Raw genomic sequence first — 17,831 nt, 5'->3', positions numbered from 1 at the left:
CTCAGCTCTTGAGATTCTGTGATTTATCAGTAGTCAAAAATAATACCAAATTATTGGTGACTATTTAGATTGTACCAGAGCCATCATGTTTGGTTGTTTCTGATCTATTCTCAACTCTTTTCTGAGTTTCAAGATCTTTTTCTTCAAATGCAACAAATACAACAACTTTTTCATTTTAGTATAGGGTAAAAGAATAGAAAGTATTAGAGAATAGGAAACAACAGGTCACGATCACAATACATCTGATTAGAAAAAGAGACTGTGCTAAAATTAAACTAAGATGCACAGAAGACATAGGAACAGCCTAGAGTGAACTATATTCTTATTTCCTGATCATTTTAACTCTAATGACTCTTAAAGGATTATTAATAAAATGTTTGTCAAATTTGTAAGTGTTTCTGGAGTTCCTCTTTGCAGGAGCTCAGCTGAAAGCCCTGAGAGTGTACTGTTCTGCTTAGGTGTGGGCAAATATACATATGTGACTGGGAGAGGCAACTTGAGACATCTCCAGTTCTAGGCAGTAGAAACTGGACTGTAAAGTTCTTTATATAAATATTCAGATAAGCAATTAATCCTGGGAATGAGCTCCTTATACACTTAGAAGTAGAAGCCCTAAACAGGCTCTGCACTTCTGGAATATTATAATGGGTAGGACAGCCTGTAGTGATTCAGATCCATCCCACTTTGTAACACTGACCACAAATGGCTGAGGATATATAAGACTGAATCAATTAGATATTGTACTTGCAACTTTACTGCTGTCCCAGTCTCCAGTTATCTTCAGCTCAGGAGATGTCATGAGTCTAAAGATCTTTTTATATCCCCATCTCCACTTGACCAAATGTGAACTTTTAGCATGTGCCACATTTTTGACAGGGAGTCCCAGAATTTTGGTATCCATTATGTGAAGAAATATCTTTCTTTTTGGCTTAGCCGCCTACCTTGTGAATGGTTTTTATTTGATGGCCTCTTTCTGTGTTGGATGAAAAGGTATGACAGAACTCCAGATTAACATACTGGCATACTGTACTCTGTTTTAACCATTCCTTTCTTTCTAAATTCTAGCTTTTGATTTATCTTTTTGACTGCCAATGATTTTGAGTTGATACTGATAATTGAGCTGGTATTTTTTAAGTTTGTCAGGGAAGTCTTCCTCGTAGAGATATTAAACCATGTAGATACAGTCCTGTACAACTGGCTCTAGATGACCCTGATAAGATTTGACTAATTCACCTCCAGACATCCCTTCCAACCTCAACTATCCTGTAATTCTTTGATTGTCCTGGATCTATTTGATGGATCTGTTAACATGTCATTGATCTATTTATAAATGAAGAATATACTTTACTACCTTGTTTTATTTACAGTGACTTTTATAGTGAATTTCATCACCATTTTGTTGCCTAGTTTTATCCTTTTAAGTTCTGCATTTTCATTTACACTCATATTTGCTATCTTTAATAACTTCATGTGCTTATACCCTTCTCAGGTATTTTAGGGAAGGAAGGTGCTTAACATCACAGAACATAGCATGGCTATATGCAGAACTTCACTGCTGTCTCTCTCTCTTTGTGACCACGACCATTCAGTTTTACCCTCTGTTTCTTATCTTTTGACCAAAAATTCATCCATGCAAGGACATGGGTAATGGATTTCTCCAAGACTGTTTTCCATACTTCCTGAAAGTAATTACATAGAGCAGTAATCTATTTAAAAAGTTAAGAAAACCAAAACCTTCAAAGATACTAAAACCTAATAAATACTAACACTTGTGAAGAAATTTTTTCAAAACTCCAGAGAGAAGCTGGAAAAAACGTAGGACCATTTTATTGTATTTACACATGGGAAACTCTGCATAGACAATTCATTATCATGAAACAATTTGTTTTCATTTGTTCACTTCATGAGCATGTGTTTCTTCTGGAATATTATGTTCATAATAAAAATTGTAATATTCTTTTAGTTACCTATCTAAATGACTGACAGATTAAGTGTATAGAATCAGTCTCAGAATTGAGTCACTGCAAAGAATGTTTTCTAGCGGAAAATATCTGTTTGGAGTGAATAATATGGTATTTTCCCTCATCAAAAAACCAAACAAAAAAAATCCAAAATATCACATTATTTTGCAAGTAATATTCCTTTTGATCCAAAAAAATTGTGTCTTTCTGGCAATACTGAGGAAATTAGGAATTAAATTTGTAAAACAGACAAATGTGTGTATATTTTATCCTTTAGCCTTGTGAAAGGAACCATCAACTTAGCTAGCAAAGACCTAACACAGTTTTGTAGCAGGAAACATTAAAACCTTGAATTTTTTACTTCAGGTTGCTCTTTACCCCATGTTTATCCCCTTCCTCCTCAATCACAAAGCCAGAGTAAGTAATTATATTCTTTTAGTAAAGTCACTGATTGTCTGAGAGAAGTGTTCTACATTTATGTAACCAGAACTCTGTGAGTTTAAAAGTTATGGAAAATTGTTAGGTATTCTAGGAAGGAAGAGTTTAGTGAAGAGTCAAAGAACAGGAGATTTGCATTGAAAGAAGACATTGTTTTGATTGAAGAGAGTTATAAAGTGTTTTAGAACAAAGTTTTAAAATATGTTTTCATTCACAACATACCTCTAACAATAGGGCTGTCAATGAAATACAGATTCTGTCCTCATGAAAAAGAGCTTGTTTATTAAACACAATCTGAGAGTTAATGGTGGTTTTCTACAAATATATCGTTAATTAAACTGTAAGGGAAAAAAAAGAGTTAGTAAGTGAAAGGATAGAGTAGACAAAAAAATAATGGAGATACGCTATCTACAAACACTTTTGTGCTAGAAATTGGGAGGGGCCAGTTCTTACCATTCAAAGAACTTTGGGAAAGTTAAGAGGTAACATTACTGGAAATAGAAGAAAGAAACTTGCATTGTTTTAAGAAGGAAGATGTTTCTTATGTTTACTTGGTATCAAGAATGAACAGTTGTTGGAACATGTGGTTAGTTTTCAGGTTCATTTCCTAAACTCTGGGCTCAAAGAAATTGTATTCGGAGTCACTGAATGTGTAATGGGTAGAACAGAACTGCTTCAAGTAAATATACATTGTGTAGTTCCAGACAATATGATTTGTTTAGAAAGTGTGTTCCCAAGTGACTGTAAACTTTCCCCAGACAGATGGGAAATACAGATTAAATTCTCCCATTCTGAGTCTATTGACATCTCCTACTCCTTAGTGTTTTTTTCATTGTACATTTCTGAGATGTTTCCAGGTAGATTGTCTGTTCGAAGACAATGTAGATCCTTTGTTTGAACAACAAAGTAGTTTAATATTCATCAAGTGAATTATTCAAACAAAAGGGTGCTCAAGTCACCATGACTAGGCCATGAATTGTGTATTTGATTTTAAAAGATAACTATCTCATTCTCTTTTCTGGCAGTTTTTTAAGTTTAGAGTGGATTTTGTTTCCTCCTCCCACCTTGCAAAATTGATTGGGAAGCTGAGCTCACATTCATTAATATTTCTGCTGTAATTGAACTCATACTTGTCAGCCAATAGATTGTTTACTGAAAACTTAATTTCCAATTTCTGTATTCCTAACCTGAGGTGATGATAATTGAAAATATGATGTTTCTTTGGCTTTATAGAATTAGATTTCGGTCATTCCTAATTAAAAGGTACTTGTGCTGCAGTTAGTGCTATTTTATAAATCTTGATATGGAAAAGAATAATAAATTAAAAGTTGAAATATAACAAGGATGTTATCTTACAAGGATGATTCTTAGTCATGATCAACTAAGTTTTCATTGCGAACAGTGCTTCTTGTTGACCTCAATGCTAAGTAGATATTTTTTGTCTTCCATCTCTCAAGAGCATCACATTTCTCTTGAAAAATCTGAAAATTATTTTTCCAGTTGAAAAATTCTGTTCAGTCTGCTTGTGTTCTTTTGCTGTCTTGCTGCCTGATTGCCTACTGTTACCTAATATTTTACTGATACATGTTTTTTTACCTTTTTTATTGTTGTAATATCTAGTAACATTTTATGTATTTTATTATTTTAGCTACACTGAAAGAACTCATATCCCAGACTATGGTGCGCTGGTCCCAGGAAGATCAGATACAAGATCCAGAATTGGTTCGGATTATGTACACCCTCCTTCGTAGGCAATATGACAGCATTGGTGAGCTACTCCAAGCTCTGAGGAAAGCATACACTATTAGTGCTGCCTCTGTGAAGGATACTATAAATCTACTTGCAGCACTGGGCCAGATTCGCTCACTTCTCAGTGTCAGGATGGGAAAAGAGGAGGAATTGCTAATGATTAATGGATTAGGGTATGTAATTAACATAATTTCATTTTTAAGTTTGTGTAAAGCTTTTTTTAATATTAGTAAATGCTTTCATTTTAGATCCTGGATGAAAATTACTGGTGTACTAAAATGCAGATATGTACCAGAAATTTTCATTTTCACATATATTTCCAAGATGGCTTCAATTGATCTCTCTAGAAGTATCAAATGTGTCAGAGTTTCTGTGAACTAAGGTACTATCTCATCTAAATAAAATCTACTCTTTTTACTATAGTTAAGCCTAGTGCTTAAAGCTTTACCAAAGTTCTTTTTTTAGCAGCTCTGGAGAAAACATATATCTTAAATCTTTATTGATGTTCGTGCTATACTTTTCCAAATCTTAAAGCTCACATTGTATTTCATGCATGATTGAATAAATTTGCTGGTGTCTTTTTAACTGGAAAGTTTGTGCAAGCAGTTAGACAGAATCAATAGAGCGGTATTGTCATCTGAAATATTTCACACTAGTTAATATATTTGTTATATCATCACCACTGGCAGCTTAAAGTATTTGAACATGGAAGGCTTTATTTTATCCTTTATGACACTGAAATAATAAGAAATTGCCTTTATGTAACATCTACTGATGTGAGAATATTTTTTTCTGCATCTTTGTTATGCAGCAGTATTATAGTGCTTGCCTGCATATCTGTTGCTCTTCTTATGAGAGTAATTGCTGGACTAGGCCATTTAATGTTGGAAGGAAAAAAAAATCACTAAAAAATAATTACTTCCATTTCAATGGTGTATTTAAAAAGAGAGATGATAGGATAGTTACCCAAGAACTGTATTTATTTGTCGCTCATCAAGAACACTGAAAAAATTCTCTCCTTTAAAACAGTTAAAAGGAATTTCTGTTATTCTTACTATTTCACAGTAAAAATGGTATTGGTTTTGTAAAAATTGCAGAGACTAATCTCTTCAGTTGAATTGAGAAAATCATGGTAACAACTCATTAGTTAGTATGTGACAGTATTGTCTAATTTGACAGTGATGCTGCGTTTGTGAAGTTACTGAGAATTCCAGGAGAGAGAAATAGTACATTTTGTCTAAACTCAGTATGTGTGTAGCCCTTTTTCCAGAGGTGCTGTATTATGAGTCACCAGTTTTCGATATTTTTTTAAAGTAGGCCTGATGTCTGGTTTTTTTCATGTATTCTTTAACAGATACACCTAAAGTCTGGAAACTTTAGGAAACTGGATTTTCTATTGAAATACATGAATTATGTTCTGGATTATGAAGTCAATACAACAAATTCTAGAACAGGTTGATATGATGGTGGGAAGAGTGAAAATGTTAAAATATTCATATTTAATTAGACTGTGTACCATTTTACATCTTCTGACAGATGGTCTTAATTTTTTAAATATCGAGGAAACACAGTCAAGAGATATCCTTGAATATTAAGTCTATGTATTGTCTTCTACTTAGTAGACTTGGAAAATTAATTAAGGGGTGTTACTGTGGAGACAAGATTAGTTTTAGATTTCTTAATCCCCATTCTCTACTTAAAACAGAATATATTCTTTTCTGCTTAGATCATCACAGAATTATTTTTTTTCTTTAAACAGAACAGATGGTAGAAGCAACTTAAAGATGAAGACATGCCAATTTGAAATATTTTAAAACTTTGAATTCTTATTATATAGAATTCATGGAAATTAGAGTAATGACAGCATTCTGAAATGTGAAGTATTTAGTTGTGAAGTGTTTTTGTACTGCACTGGAATCTGAGTTTAAAATGATACTACTAGAGTGAATGTATATTCTGAAATCTCTAATAGTGTGTCATTGATTTAAATTAAAATGATGTTTCTTAAAAGCACATTGTTGCCTTTTCTTCCATTTTAGGGATATAATGAACAACAAGGTGTTTTATCAGCATCCTAACTTAATGAGAGTCTTAGGCATGCATGAGACCGTTATGGATGTGATGGTGAATGTGCTTGGAGGAGATCAATCTCAGGTAATTTCACCATAATTGTCATGTGTTTAGAATTTTGAACCTTTGCACTAGGGATCTCACTAGTGTAAGATAGATTTTGCTTGTCTATAAAACAGAACTGTTTTTATAGTGTTAGAGGGAGAAGACCAGCATTCTAGGACTGTTGATTTTTTTTTCTTTATATGAGAGGTTATAGGTGTTTCATTTGTCTTTTAATAGGACTTTAAAAGGTTTTGTTCTTATTTTAAATTATATATATGTCAACTGCATTTATGAGAGGTGTAGCTCTGCAAGGAAAACATACTTAAATGTTAGCAATAAACTCTTATAAGGGACTAAGACTAACTTAATTTTGAATGCTCAATTTCAAATACTTAAATTTAGCAATAATTTTCTTGCAATGTTGTATTTTCCCATTTTTTTAGCACTATGCCTAAATAGTTATCTGTTAGTTTAAAGTCAGAGTGGCATAAGTGTTGTGAAGACTTTCACTCTGCAAGGCAAAATATTCTTCAGGATAAAAAGATGCAGGACCAGAAACAGCGGGCATGCATTGGTCAGCTATGGTTTTATATACTCGTTTGAAATTTTTTGTGGGTTTGTCCAGTGAGTTGCTTATATATGGTTCAAGTATAGCAGTGGCATCAGGCACTAGAACATTGCTTTTCCTGCTTTCAGGCAAGTTCCTCATGGCTAGTTAGTATGTTCACTTTTGTTTTATCTTTCCAGCTTCATGCACATTTCTTTCTGTTCAGTGTTACATATTCAAGAGAAGGAATGAGCTACCATGCAACATAGTCTCTGATTTAGGATTTGGGCATTTTTCTAGGTTGTGGCAGCAGATGGTTTAAACTGCATCTCCAGCTGCTTGGATAACGTGATTTTAACGTGAGACTGTATTGAGGCACATAGTGAGAGTGTGATAGCTCACACTTCTTTGAAGGAAGGTAAAAATCTGTCAGTTCAAACTCAAGAAAATTTATGCAACCTTTCTTTCCACATGTGCTATTAATAAATAAGTCAGTGAATGAGAAAATCTGTGGAATATGGTGTGGCTGAAGGTACCTCAGTACCTTGGAAGTATTTTGCTAGTATTGGCTAACAGAACCCTGGAAAAGTACTTCATTGGTGAAATGTATATCCCAGAAAATACTGTAGCAAGCTTTCAGCATTTCCATCACAGTTAGGTTTTAGTGTGTATCTTAATGCCTGAAATAGTTATTTTTAAGACTATGTCTTTAGATCTTAACATGCTGGTTTCTGGTGTTGATTGTTCGTTCATTTTCAGAAAACCCCGGGCAACATCCTTTTTCATCTGTTAGAATCAAATTGTTTTACTTCAAAATCATTTCCTACTGACTGAAAGTTTTAGAATTCCATATTCATATGTAGTCCTATCAATAATGTGGAATTTCTAAAATGACAGTTTTTAACAATATTGCTATTAATGTGATTTTCTAAATAAAGTTATGTCACACATTTTGTTAAAATCCATACAAATTTGAGGGGTGGAAGCTTTATAGAGTATTTACATGAATGAATTAATGGTTTTAATTAATCTACCCTGCATTTAAGAATAGAAATCAGATATAATGCTGCTTATAGCTAGTAGCTTCTTCATTGACAAATGAGCTGCATATATTAGCAAAAAACCTGTGCCAAAGTAAATCTACAGTTACTCAAATCTCTGGGATTTAGGAAATGGACTCGAGGTCTTGAAAAGATTGTCACATAGCTTTTAATTACATAATCACTTTTTTTGCAAGATTGTGTTAGGCGAAAAGGTTGCACTTCTCAGAATGAATTAGAGTCGTGTTATAAAGAAGACAGTGTTTGATAAACCTTGTTATCATAAAATATAAGATAGCTATAGTTGAAAGGTATGATGGGAAGGAGGAAGGATGTCATAGGAAGTAAATACCTCATTATATTGTGATTAAAATACTTGGATATTACCTTAGATATTGTGGAATATATATGGAATATATGCCTGCTTGTGCCTAAAGTGTGCTACTCAAATTATTTTTAAAAATAATTCTCCTTAATGGTAATGAATTTTCCCATTAATTTTATGAGAATCCTTACAACATAAATCTGCAACTGTACTTGCCACTTTTAAGAAAGTGATATATAATAGTAAATTTAATAAATCAGATAGAAAAACCTCTTGTTCTACCAATTCTTTTCAGTAAAATGTGAAAATAGCGTAAGCTGTTTATCTTAGAACATGGCATGACTAATTGCAACTTGTAAAACGTTCTTTCATGAATGCACCAGGTGAAATTATTTTCAGAGGAGAAATCCTTGCACATAATGTTCAGCAAGTAATGTATTGAGGGTTTTTTTGTTTGGTTTCATTTTAGAAGCATTGGATAGTTAATATAATTTAATATTTTATCATGCCTATGCATTGAATAACAGTAGTTTTGTTGAAATGTTTTATATGAAGACTGTATATTCTTATTGTAATATGGGAGGATACGTTACGGTTCTTGAATATTATTTGTTCTCTTATGGCCTAATATTGGGGTTGAGCTTGTTATATTAATGCTGTTAAGACAGTGGTTTTTAACTGCTTTTGCTAGTCTGTAAACTGCTTTGATGATAACAACTTCACAATTTTTTCCCTTCACATCTCTCTAGTCCCTACAAATTCCCTTTTTTCACATTTTAAACGTAATGGCCCAATGAATATAAAAGTTAAAAGGAAATGTGGGTCCTTTCTTAAGTTAGAAGCAAAGCAACTGTCAGCTGCTTATCACCTTGGTAACTTCACTATACTTGTTAGGAGTACAGGAAGAAGAATTGGAACAGATTGGTAATTAACATATTTCACTGTTTTGTTAACTTTCTTCTTCAGCAGATAGCATTTCCTAAGATGGTGGCAAGCTGTTGTCGATTCCTCTGCTACTTCTGTCGAATTAGTCGTCAAAATCAAAAGGCTATGTTTGAGCATCTTAGTTACTTATTGGAAAACAGCAGCGTTGGACTGGGTACGTCACATAGCTGTAACAGCTAAAAGCAAGGCGAGAAGGAGCTCTGATATCACAAGACTAGTATCTAATTAGTACAGCAACTTGAAGCAGTCGATGAAGCCTCTTTGAAACTTAAACCACTTTGTGGTTTCAGTTCAAGAAGGACAGGGAGCTGCTGCAGAGAGTTCAGGGTCACAAAGATGATGGAGTGGAGTATCACCCTTATGATGAAAGGCTGAGGGAGCTGGGGCTCTTTAGCTTGGAGGAGACTGAGGGGTGATCCCATTAAAGTATACAAGTACATAAAGGGCAGGTGTCAGAAGGATGAAGCCAGGATTTCTCAATGATGGCCAATGATAGGACAAGGGGCAACAAGTGTAAGCTGGAACATATGAGGTTCTAAAGAAACATAAGGAAAAACTTCTTCCCTGTCAGGGTGACAGAGCACTGGAACAGGCTGCCCAGATGGGTTGTGGAGTCTCCTTCTCTGGAGACATTCGAAACCCACCTGGACAAGTTCCTGTGTGACCTACTCTGGGTGGTCCTGCTCTGGCAGGGGGTTTGATGATCATTTGAGGTCCCTTCGAACCCTTAAAATTCTATGATTCTGTGATATTAAGCACAGAAAATGGGCTAAGACTAAAAGAAAGAAAACAGGTAACAGTGAAGCTTGAAAACATCTCTTTTATTTGGATATAGGCATATTTTAAAATCTTGGATTGATAGGGTTGTGCAGAATTGCATAGTTAATGTGTTCTGGTAAAGAAATAGTATAATATGCCTCTGATTTTGCTACATTGTTAATACTGATTTCTTCATCTGCATTTAAAGACAGCGTGATTGAGTATGCTTATAGATACGGATGCCAAGTCAGAAAAAAAAAAAAAAAACCTCAGCATGTATTTTAGCATTAGTCAAGACGGTAAACTATGTTCTTGATTGAAAAGCAGACATACTACCTACTACTGATACATGAATGTTCTAGATTGCACTGCAATTGCTGCCCTCTGCTGCATGACTGGGATCACTGCAAACTAAATTGAATTCTATGTTAACTTTCTTCTGCAGCATTTCCTTCAATGAGAGGTTCGACACCACTGGATGTTGCAGCAGCTTCTGTAATGGACAACAATGAGCTTGCACTAGCATTGGAGGAGCCAGATCTCGATAAGGTAAGTGATCACTCTGGCTTACTAAATAGTGTACTTACATATTCGATAATGTACTTGTGCTAGAAGGGAAAAGGGTAAGTTTGATCACAGTAATTTTTGAATATGATCTCAGAAATACTTGCTCTAGATATGTGCTGTCTCAAGGTAAGATTGACTGAGTGGTATTTTCCCTGGTCTTGCTTTACAAGTGGGAATCACAGCAAAAGATTCCTTTCTGTCTTCTGCATCCTAATGTTGACTGAGCTGAAACCGTGAATGAACTTATCTACACAGGAATGCGGATAAGCAAGCATTCATTATTATGCAGTGCTGAAGAACAGAGGATATCTCCTCCAATTGTGCTCTGGTGTTAGTTACAATTTTCAAGCGTTTCATATGTTTTAAACAAAGAACTACATTTGCCAACAAAAGCATGCATGGGATATCCGTCTTTTAATTTGCCCTTTATCTTGATTGGTTCTTAACTATTATAAAATTTCTCAATATCATAATGATTGGTTAAACACTAATAGAAAGATATCAGTCCACTTGCCTCATCCACCTGCATTAGCAACAGCCAAGTTTTTTCCTAACAAACACCTGTGCCAGGTGTCTTGTGATTATATAAAGTATAAATCAGTAGTTATTGAAAAACTGAAGTAACTGGGTATTGTATTAACCACTTGTTTCATAGTTTGCCACACATCACTGCTAAAAGCCCTGTCACTATGACAGAGGAATCAGACCATGAAGGGCCACATGGCAAACACTGTCAAGAAAATGAAGAAAGACCACTTTTTTGCAGCTATTTCTGGTTTTTTCAATTTAAAGGAGTACTTAATTAATCATTAGGTGATTAAACTATTTGCAAGTGCTTAGCTAGTTAATTAAATTATTAGCAAGTGCTTATCAAGTGCTTAGCTAGTTATTGTGGTGTTAGGTTATTGACTAAAATAATCTTATATCTGCAACATTAACATTCTAACATTTGTTACTAAGTGGAAAGGATGGCAAGAAAAATGTGTGAAGCAGGAGAAACGCATATCGAGAAACATTCTTTGAGGAGGAGCAAATTTGAGATCTCAGAGGACAATGTAAAGAAAGGAAGCAGCTCTTTGACTTAAATAAATCGTAAAGATTTATGGGACAGGAGGAAAGAACTAAGAGAAAGGGGAGGCAGGTATTTGAAGAAGGGAAGATGGAAAAGGATTTTAAGGGTAGATGTGGTAGGTCGTGGTTTGGCCCAGCTAGCACAGCAGCACCACGACAGTCTCTCACTCGGTGCCTCCATTCACCCCCACCCTCATTAGGATGGCAGAGGCCCCAGCGAAATGGGAGTAAAAAGATAACCAAGGTTGTTGTGGATTAAGACAAGGACAGGGAGGGCTCGCTGCCAATTACAGTTCCAGGCAAAACAGACTCCAGTACTCAACTTAGAGAGGAAAGTAGGAAAGTTTATTCTACAAGAAACAGAATGGAATAAAAGCAAAAAGGATGATGAGAAAATTACAACCTGTACTTCAAGATCTCCCTCCCCCATCCCTCTTTTCTTCCTGGGCCCAGCTCACTGCTCCCGATATCTCTAGCTCCTCCCTCCGCAACAGCTCAGGGGAGCAGGGAGTGGGGGATGTGGTCAGTCTCTCACAGATGGGCTCTGCCGCTTCTCTCTTCTCAGATGAGGATGACTCCTGGCATTCTTCCCCTGCTCCAACACCGGGTTCCTCCCCCTGGACACAGTCCTTAACGAAATTCTCTGGTGTGGATTGTTTCCAACAGCTGCGGCTTCTGCCAATACAGGGTCCCTCACACAGTATGCAGTGAATATCTCAGGCGTGGATTCTTTGCCACGGTTGCAGTTTCTGCAGTTATAGGGTCCCTCTCTCAGGACAAGGCCTCTTCTGGGCATAAATTTAATGAGCTGCTTTGTCGTGGGTTCCTCCCCACAGTTACAGCTGTGGATATTGGGTCCCTTCCTCAGGACACAGCCCGCTCCGGCCATAGTGATAAAAGGTCCCTTTTTTTGGACACGGCCTCCTCTGGCCATAGTCACTGTCCCTGGCTGGGGGCCTTTAATGAAGCGAATCACTGCCCCTGGTCCAGAGCCAGCATTAGCAAAATGATACTCTACCGCTGATGTGGGGTCTTTAAATAAATGAAAATAAACCTCAGCTTCACCAGTCCTCTCTGTAGAATGCAGGGGAGTCGCTGCTCCAGCACACCTCCTCCTCTCTTTCATCATTGACCTCGGAGTCCGCATGGTTGTTTCTCTCACTGTTCCTACTCCTTGCACCACCAGCAGCCAGAAGAAAAAGAAGGGGCAGAAGAAGGAAGAAGGTGGAGGAAGATGGAGGAGGAAACCTCCTCTTCTGGCTTCTTAAAAAGTGATCGTGGATGTGTCTAATTGGCTCAGCTGCAGAAGTGGGTCTGGCTCAGAGCTGGGGAGAGTTGTGAGCAATTTCTTGCAGGAGCCATCTTTACAGCCGCTTCCCCCTTACCAGAAAAGGCTGTCATGTCAAACCATGACATTACTGAATCCAAGACTCAGGTCTGACAGTGGTTAGAAAAAAAAGGAAACATGAAAAGAGGCAGGATGAACTGGAAATGATGGGTAAAAGGATACAAAAAAGAGCATAAAAGTTCTTTATATGTAAAGAAAGGAATGCAGATTAAGAGATGGAAGATGAGCGCAGTGTCAGAGGAGAAGCAGGGAAAGGAAATGTTATGCGCTAGCACAAAAAGCAGGGTTTAATGTAAATGGAGAAGAATGATTAAGCACTTAAATGATAGCTAAGCACACGGAAAGCCTCTGTGCAGTATGGGAGACTCCAATGTTGAGAGCAGAACCATTTGTGGGGTTGTTTATAATCAGCAGTATGCAGTATGATCATAGAATCATAGAATCATTTCAGTTGGAAAAGACCTTTAAGATTTAATCCAACCACTGACCTCATACTGCCAAGCCCATCACTTAATCATATCCCTCAGCACCTCATCTATGCATCTTTTAAACATCTCCAGAGATGATGACTCCACCACCTCCCTGGACAGCCCATTCCAATGCTTAACAACCCTCTCAGTGAAAAAGTTCTTCCTTGTCTCCAATCTAAACCTCCTCTAGCACAACTTGAGTCTATTTCCTCTTGAGCCTATCATTCATTACTGATAAGAAGAGACTGACCCCCACGTCACTACAACCTCCCTTCAGGTAGTCGTAGATAGTGATCATGTCTCTGCAGTGCCCTCTTCTCCCGACTAAACAATCCCAGTTCTCTCAGCTGCTTCTCATCAGACTTGTGCTTCAGACTCTTCACCAGCTTCATTGCCCATCCCTGGTCATGCTCCAGCACCTCAATGTCCTTCTTGTAGGGTGGGGCCCAGAACTAAACACAGTACTGAAGGTGTGGCCTCACCAACACCAATTACAGAGGGAAAATCACTGCCTTGGCCCTGCTGGTCACACTACTTCTGACACAAGCCAGGATGTCATTGGCCTTCTTGGCCACTGAGGCACACTGCCAGCTCATATTCAGCCAGCTATTGATTAACACTCCCAGGTCTTTTTCCTCTATGTGGCTTTCCAGCCACTCTGTCCCAAGCCTTTAGCATCCAGGAGGATGCTTAGGGAGACTGTGTCAAAGGCCTTACTAAAGTCCAGGAAGACCGCATCCACAGCCTTTCCCACATCCACTAAGTGGGTCACCTTGTCATAGAAAGAGATCTGGTTGGTTAAGCAGGACCTACCTTTCATAAAGTCATGTTTACTAGGCCTGAAACCTTGGTTTTCCTGTATGTGCCTCACAGTGGTGCTCAGGATAATCTGTTCCATAACCTTCCCTGGCAACAAGGTCAGGCTGACAGGCCTGTAGTTCCCAGAATCCTCCCTCCAATCCTTCTTGATGGGGGTCACATTTGTTAACCTCCAGTTTGATAGGACCTCCCTGGTGAGCCAGGACTGCTGGTCAGTGGTTTGGCAAACACTTCCACCAATTCCTTCAGCACCCTTGGGCGATCCCATCCAGCCCCATGGAGTTATGTGAATCAAGATGGAGCAGCAGGTCACACACCGTTTCCCCTTGGACTAAGGTAACTTCATTCTGTCCCTTATCCCTGTCTTCTGGCTCAGAGGGCCAGGTGTCCAGAGAACTGATGGTTTTACTATTGAAAGCTGAGCCAAAGAAGACATTCAGTACCTTTTCCTCATCCTTGGTCACTAAGCTTCCCCCTATATCCATTAAAGGATGGAGATTTCCTTTACCCCTCCTTTAGTTGTTGATGCATTTACAGAAACTTTTCTTACTGTCTTTTACACCAATGGCCAGTTTAAGTTCTAATTGTGCCTTGACCCTCCTAATTTTCTCCCTATGTGACCTCACAACATACTTGTAGTCCGCTTGAGCTGCCCGACCTTTATTTTAAAGATCATAAATTCTTTTTTTCCTTTTGAGCTTCAGGAGAAGCTCCCTGTTCAACCAGGATGGTCTGCTGCCCCACCAGCTCATCTTCATGCGCATGGGACAGCTTGATCCTGTGCCTTTAAGATTTCCTTCTTGAAGAACATCCAGCCTTTCTGGACTTCTCTGCCCTTCAGGACTGCCTCCCAAAGGACTTCGGCAACTAACCTCATAAACAGGTCAAATTCTGCCCTCCAGAAATTTAAGGTAGCAGTTCTGCTGACCGCCCTCCTTGCTTCTCTGAGGATCAGGAACTCAATCATTTCATGAACACTATGCCCAATCATCATATCCTGTGCAATACCTTCTTTATTCACAAACGTAAGGTCCAGCAAGGGAACTGTTGTATTCCCAGCAGATGTCCAGTAAGTTGAAGTCTCCCATGAAGACAAAGGCCAGTGATCCCAGGATTTTTCCCAGCTGCCTAAAGAACATCTCATCTACATCCTCATCCTTGCTTGGCAGTTTATAACAGACTTCTACCACAACATCACTGTTGATGACCTTCCCCCTAATTTTTACCCATAAACACTCAACCCTATCCTCACCATCACTTATGTTAGATACTCCCTAACATAGAGGGCTACCCCTCTGCCTCTCCTTCCTTGCCTATCCCTTCTGAAGAATCTGTAGCCATCCAGTGCAGCACTCCAGTTGTGTGACTCATCCCAGCATGTTTCTGTAATAGTGATAATGTCACACTTCCCTTGGCACACAATGGCTTCCAGCTCTTCCTATCTGCTGCCCATGCTGCGTGCATGGGTCTAGATATCCTTCAGATGGGTCATCAATCTAGCTACTGTTTGCAGGAAGAAGCCCTGACCCCCATGTGACTATTTTCAGGAATTCCTGTGGACCTCAACACATAACGCTTTTATCCCTGCTACCACAAAGATTTCCATCTCCTGCCTCTCCCAAGGCAGCAGACCTGAGGATGCTGGCAGCAGACCAGTCATCATGAGGAGGATAGTTAGGAGAAAACAGACTAGAATATGAATGGGAAGGGTCTGAGAGAGCACAGGAATATGTTATATTTTTTATATATATATATATATATATATATATATATAATCTACTATACTAATTATATAAAGGTACCATTTAGAATGATTATCAGTTTTGTATCATCTGCAAAATCACAAAGAGTGCACCCTGTTTTGTCCTTGATAAAGATATTAAACAGTATTGATACCAATATTGACTCTTTGAATAAAACGCTAGTGTCTGTCTCATATTTTCGTAGAAAGTCACTTAAATAGAATTCCACTGCTAACCATTACCTGCATGTTCCTGATTTACTGGTTGCTTACTTTGGAATACTTGGGACCATGGAAGTGCTGAGTGTTCAAACTCAGCTACAGCATACAAAGTATTTTACTATGAAAAATCATGCTGTGTGTGTCTCCGACTGGGCTTCCCAAATTCAAGTCATTTTAGTTGTAAGAATGGCAATGTATTGACTGTAATATATTAAATTTGATTAGTCAATAATTTTACCTACTGCAATATGTGGATGTTATTCAGTAAATAAATCTGTATACTGAATAACAAGAGGAATAAAAATGGTATCAGTTCAATGAATGTAGCATACTCTCAGAATGATACAGCATTTCTCTGACTACAGTTTGTACCACAAAACCTGTGTTCAAAGCAGATAAATTACACATACGCAATTTAACTTTTGCCATTGCAGATTTGATCTTATACTACAAATGTGTGAATATGTGGAAGACAGAGGATTGCACAAGGAAATATTGCAGGGTCTGATGACATTCTGTAGTAAACTTAATAGATTAAAATTATTGGGTTTAGTAGCATTATAAAATCTGAAAAGGGATCAAGAAGAGATTTATTCTACTAGTTTTCTCACATTCTATATGAGCTGCATCTCTAGATTTTTACAAGCGTGTATTTACTCATATCTTCTGAATATTTTATTCTACTTTTCACATTCTGAATTTGTTTATGGTGTTGTATTGTTTTGTCATCATATAGCTAGGTAACTTTAGAAATAGAGTGGGCTTTGATTTTTTTCATCATCATCAAAAGCAAGACCTAGCAACTAATACTAATGCAGTGATGAGTCATGTTGATAGTTTCTCAGGTGAAACGCCTAGTATTTAAAAACCTTGTTATTAAATAAAAAATAAAATATCATGTTCATCTTGTTTCAAACTGCTTTTAGAAATCTGTTTCTAAGTACATGAATAAATGTTTTGTTCTGTATTGTAGGTTGTTACCTACCTGGCAGGCTGTGGCCTGCAGAGTTGTCCAGTATTGCTGGCTAAAGGATATCCAGACATTGGATGGAATCCAATCGAGGGTGAACGTTATTTGTCTTTCTTAAGATTTGCAGTTTTTGTGAACAGTAAGTATAATTTCTTGACATGTAAATTCCATCAAAAGATTTCCTTAAAGTTATTTTCTAACTGTAAAAATGTGTTACTGGATGAAGAAAGATTAATGTGCTACTGTTCTCATTACAAATACAAGATTATTGGTATATGCAGCTTATTGGAATTTTTTTAATCTTTGTCATTAGTTGCATTTTTTCCTTACTCTTTTTGCAACTCGCACAATTTATTAGAGTAACTTGTTAAGGTAACAAATGATGTTAAGAATTCTTTCAGTAAGTACACTGTGGTATTTAAATGTGCCACATAAGCTGGTTATAAACATAACCAGTGGGCACTGATTTTAAATATTTCTTAGCCACTACAGCATCAGGAGATTTAGAGCTTTGTAATTGTGCCATTTTGCATTACAAAAAGCAAATTTCCACTAGGTCACATGTTTACATAGTTCTGAGCGATCACTGTTTGTAGAGCACCCTGACTTTGTACCTGAAGTCTGATGTCTTAGAAAAAAAATTAAAAGCTTCTTGATAAGTATCTTGTTCTTCCTTCTGTGGGCAATTTCCTTTCCAAATTTATGAAACAAATAGTCTAAAATCAAGTTTGGATTATCTGACTG

General features: G+C 37.2%; 1 protein-coding gene across 1 annotated transcript in view; it reads left to right on the top strand.

Annotated features, from left to right (window-relative positions):
- Positions 1-17,831, top strand: part of RYR3 (ryanodine receptor 3) — a 184,628-nt gene that overhangs the window by 72,685 nt on the left and 94,112 nt on the right. Inside the window, exons 39-43 of the mRNA XM_061998183.1 lie at positions 4,048-4,321; positions 6,188-6,302; positions 9,142-9,274; positions 10,325-10,428; positions 17,091-17,226. Coding sequence (XP_061854167.1) covers positions 4,048-4,321; positions 6,188-6,302; positions 9,142-9,274; positions 10,325-10,428; positions 17,091-17,226 — 762 coding nt within the window. The remainder of the gene's footprint in view (positions 1-4,047; positions 4,322-6,187; positions 6,303-9,141; positions 9,275-10,324; positions 10,429-17,090; positions 17,227-17,831) is intronic.

The sequence above is a fragment of the Colius striatus genome, chromosome 6, assembly GCF_028858725.1.
Source record: "Colius striatus isolate bColStr4 chromosome 6, bColStr4.1.hap1, whole genome shotgun sequence".
In the NCBI taxonomy this organism is placed as follows: Eukaryota; Metazoa; Chordata; class Aves; order Coliiformes; family Coliidae; genus Colius; species Colius striatus.
Note: the sequence above shows the minus strand (reverse complement) of the source record. Positions and strands in the feature narration are given on the sequence as shown.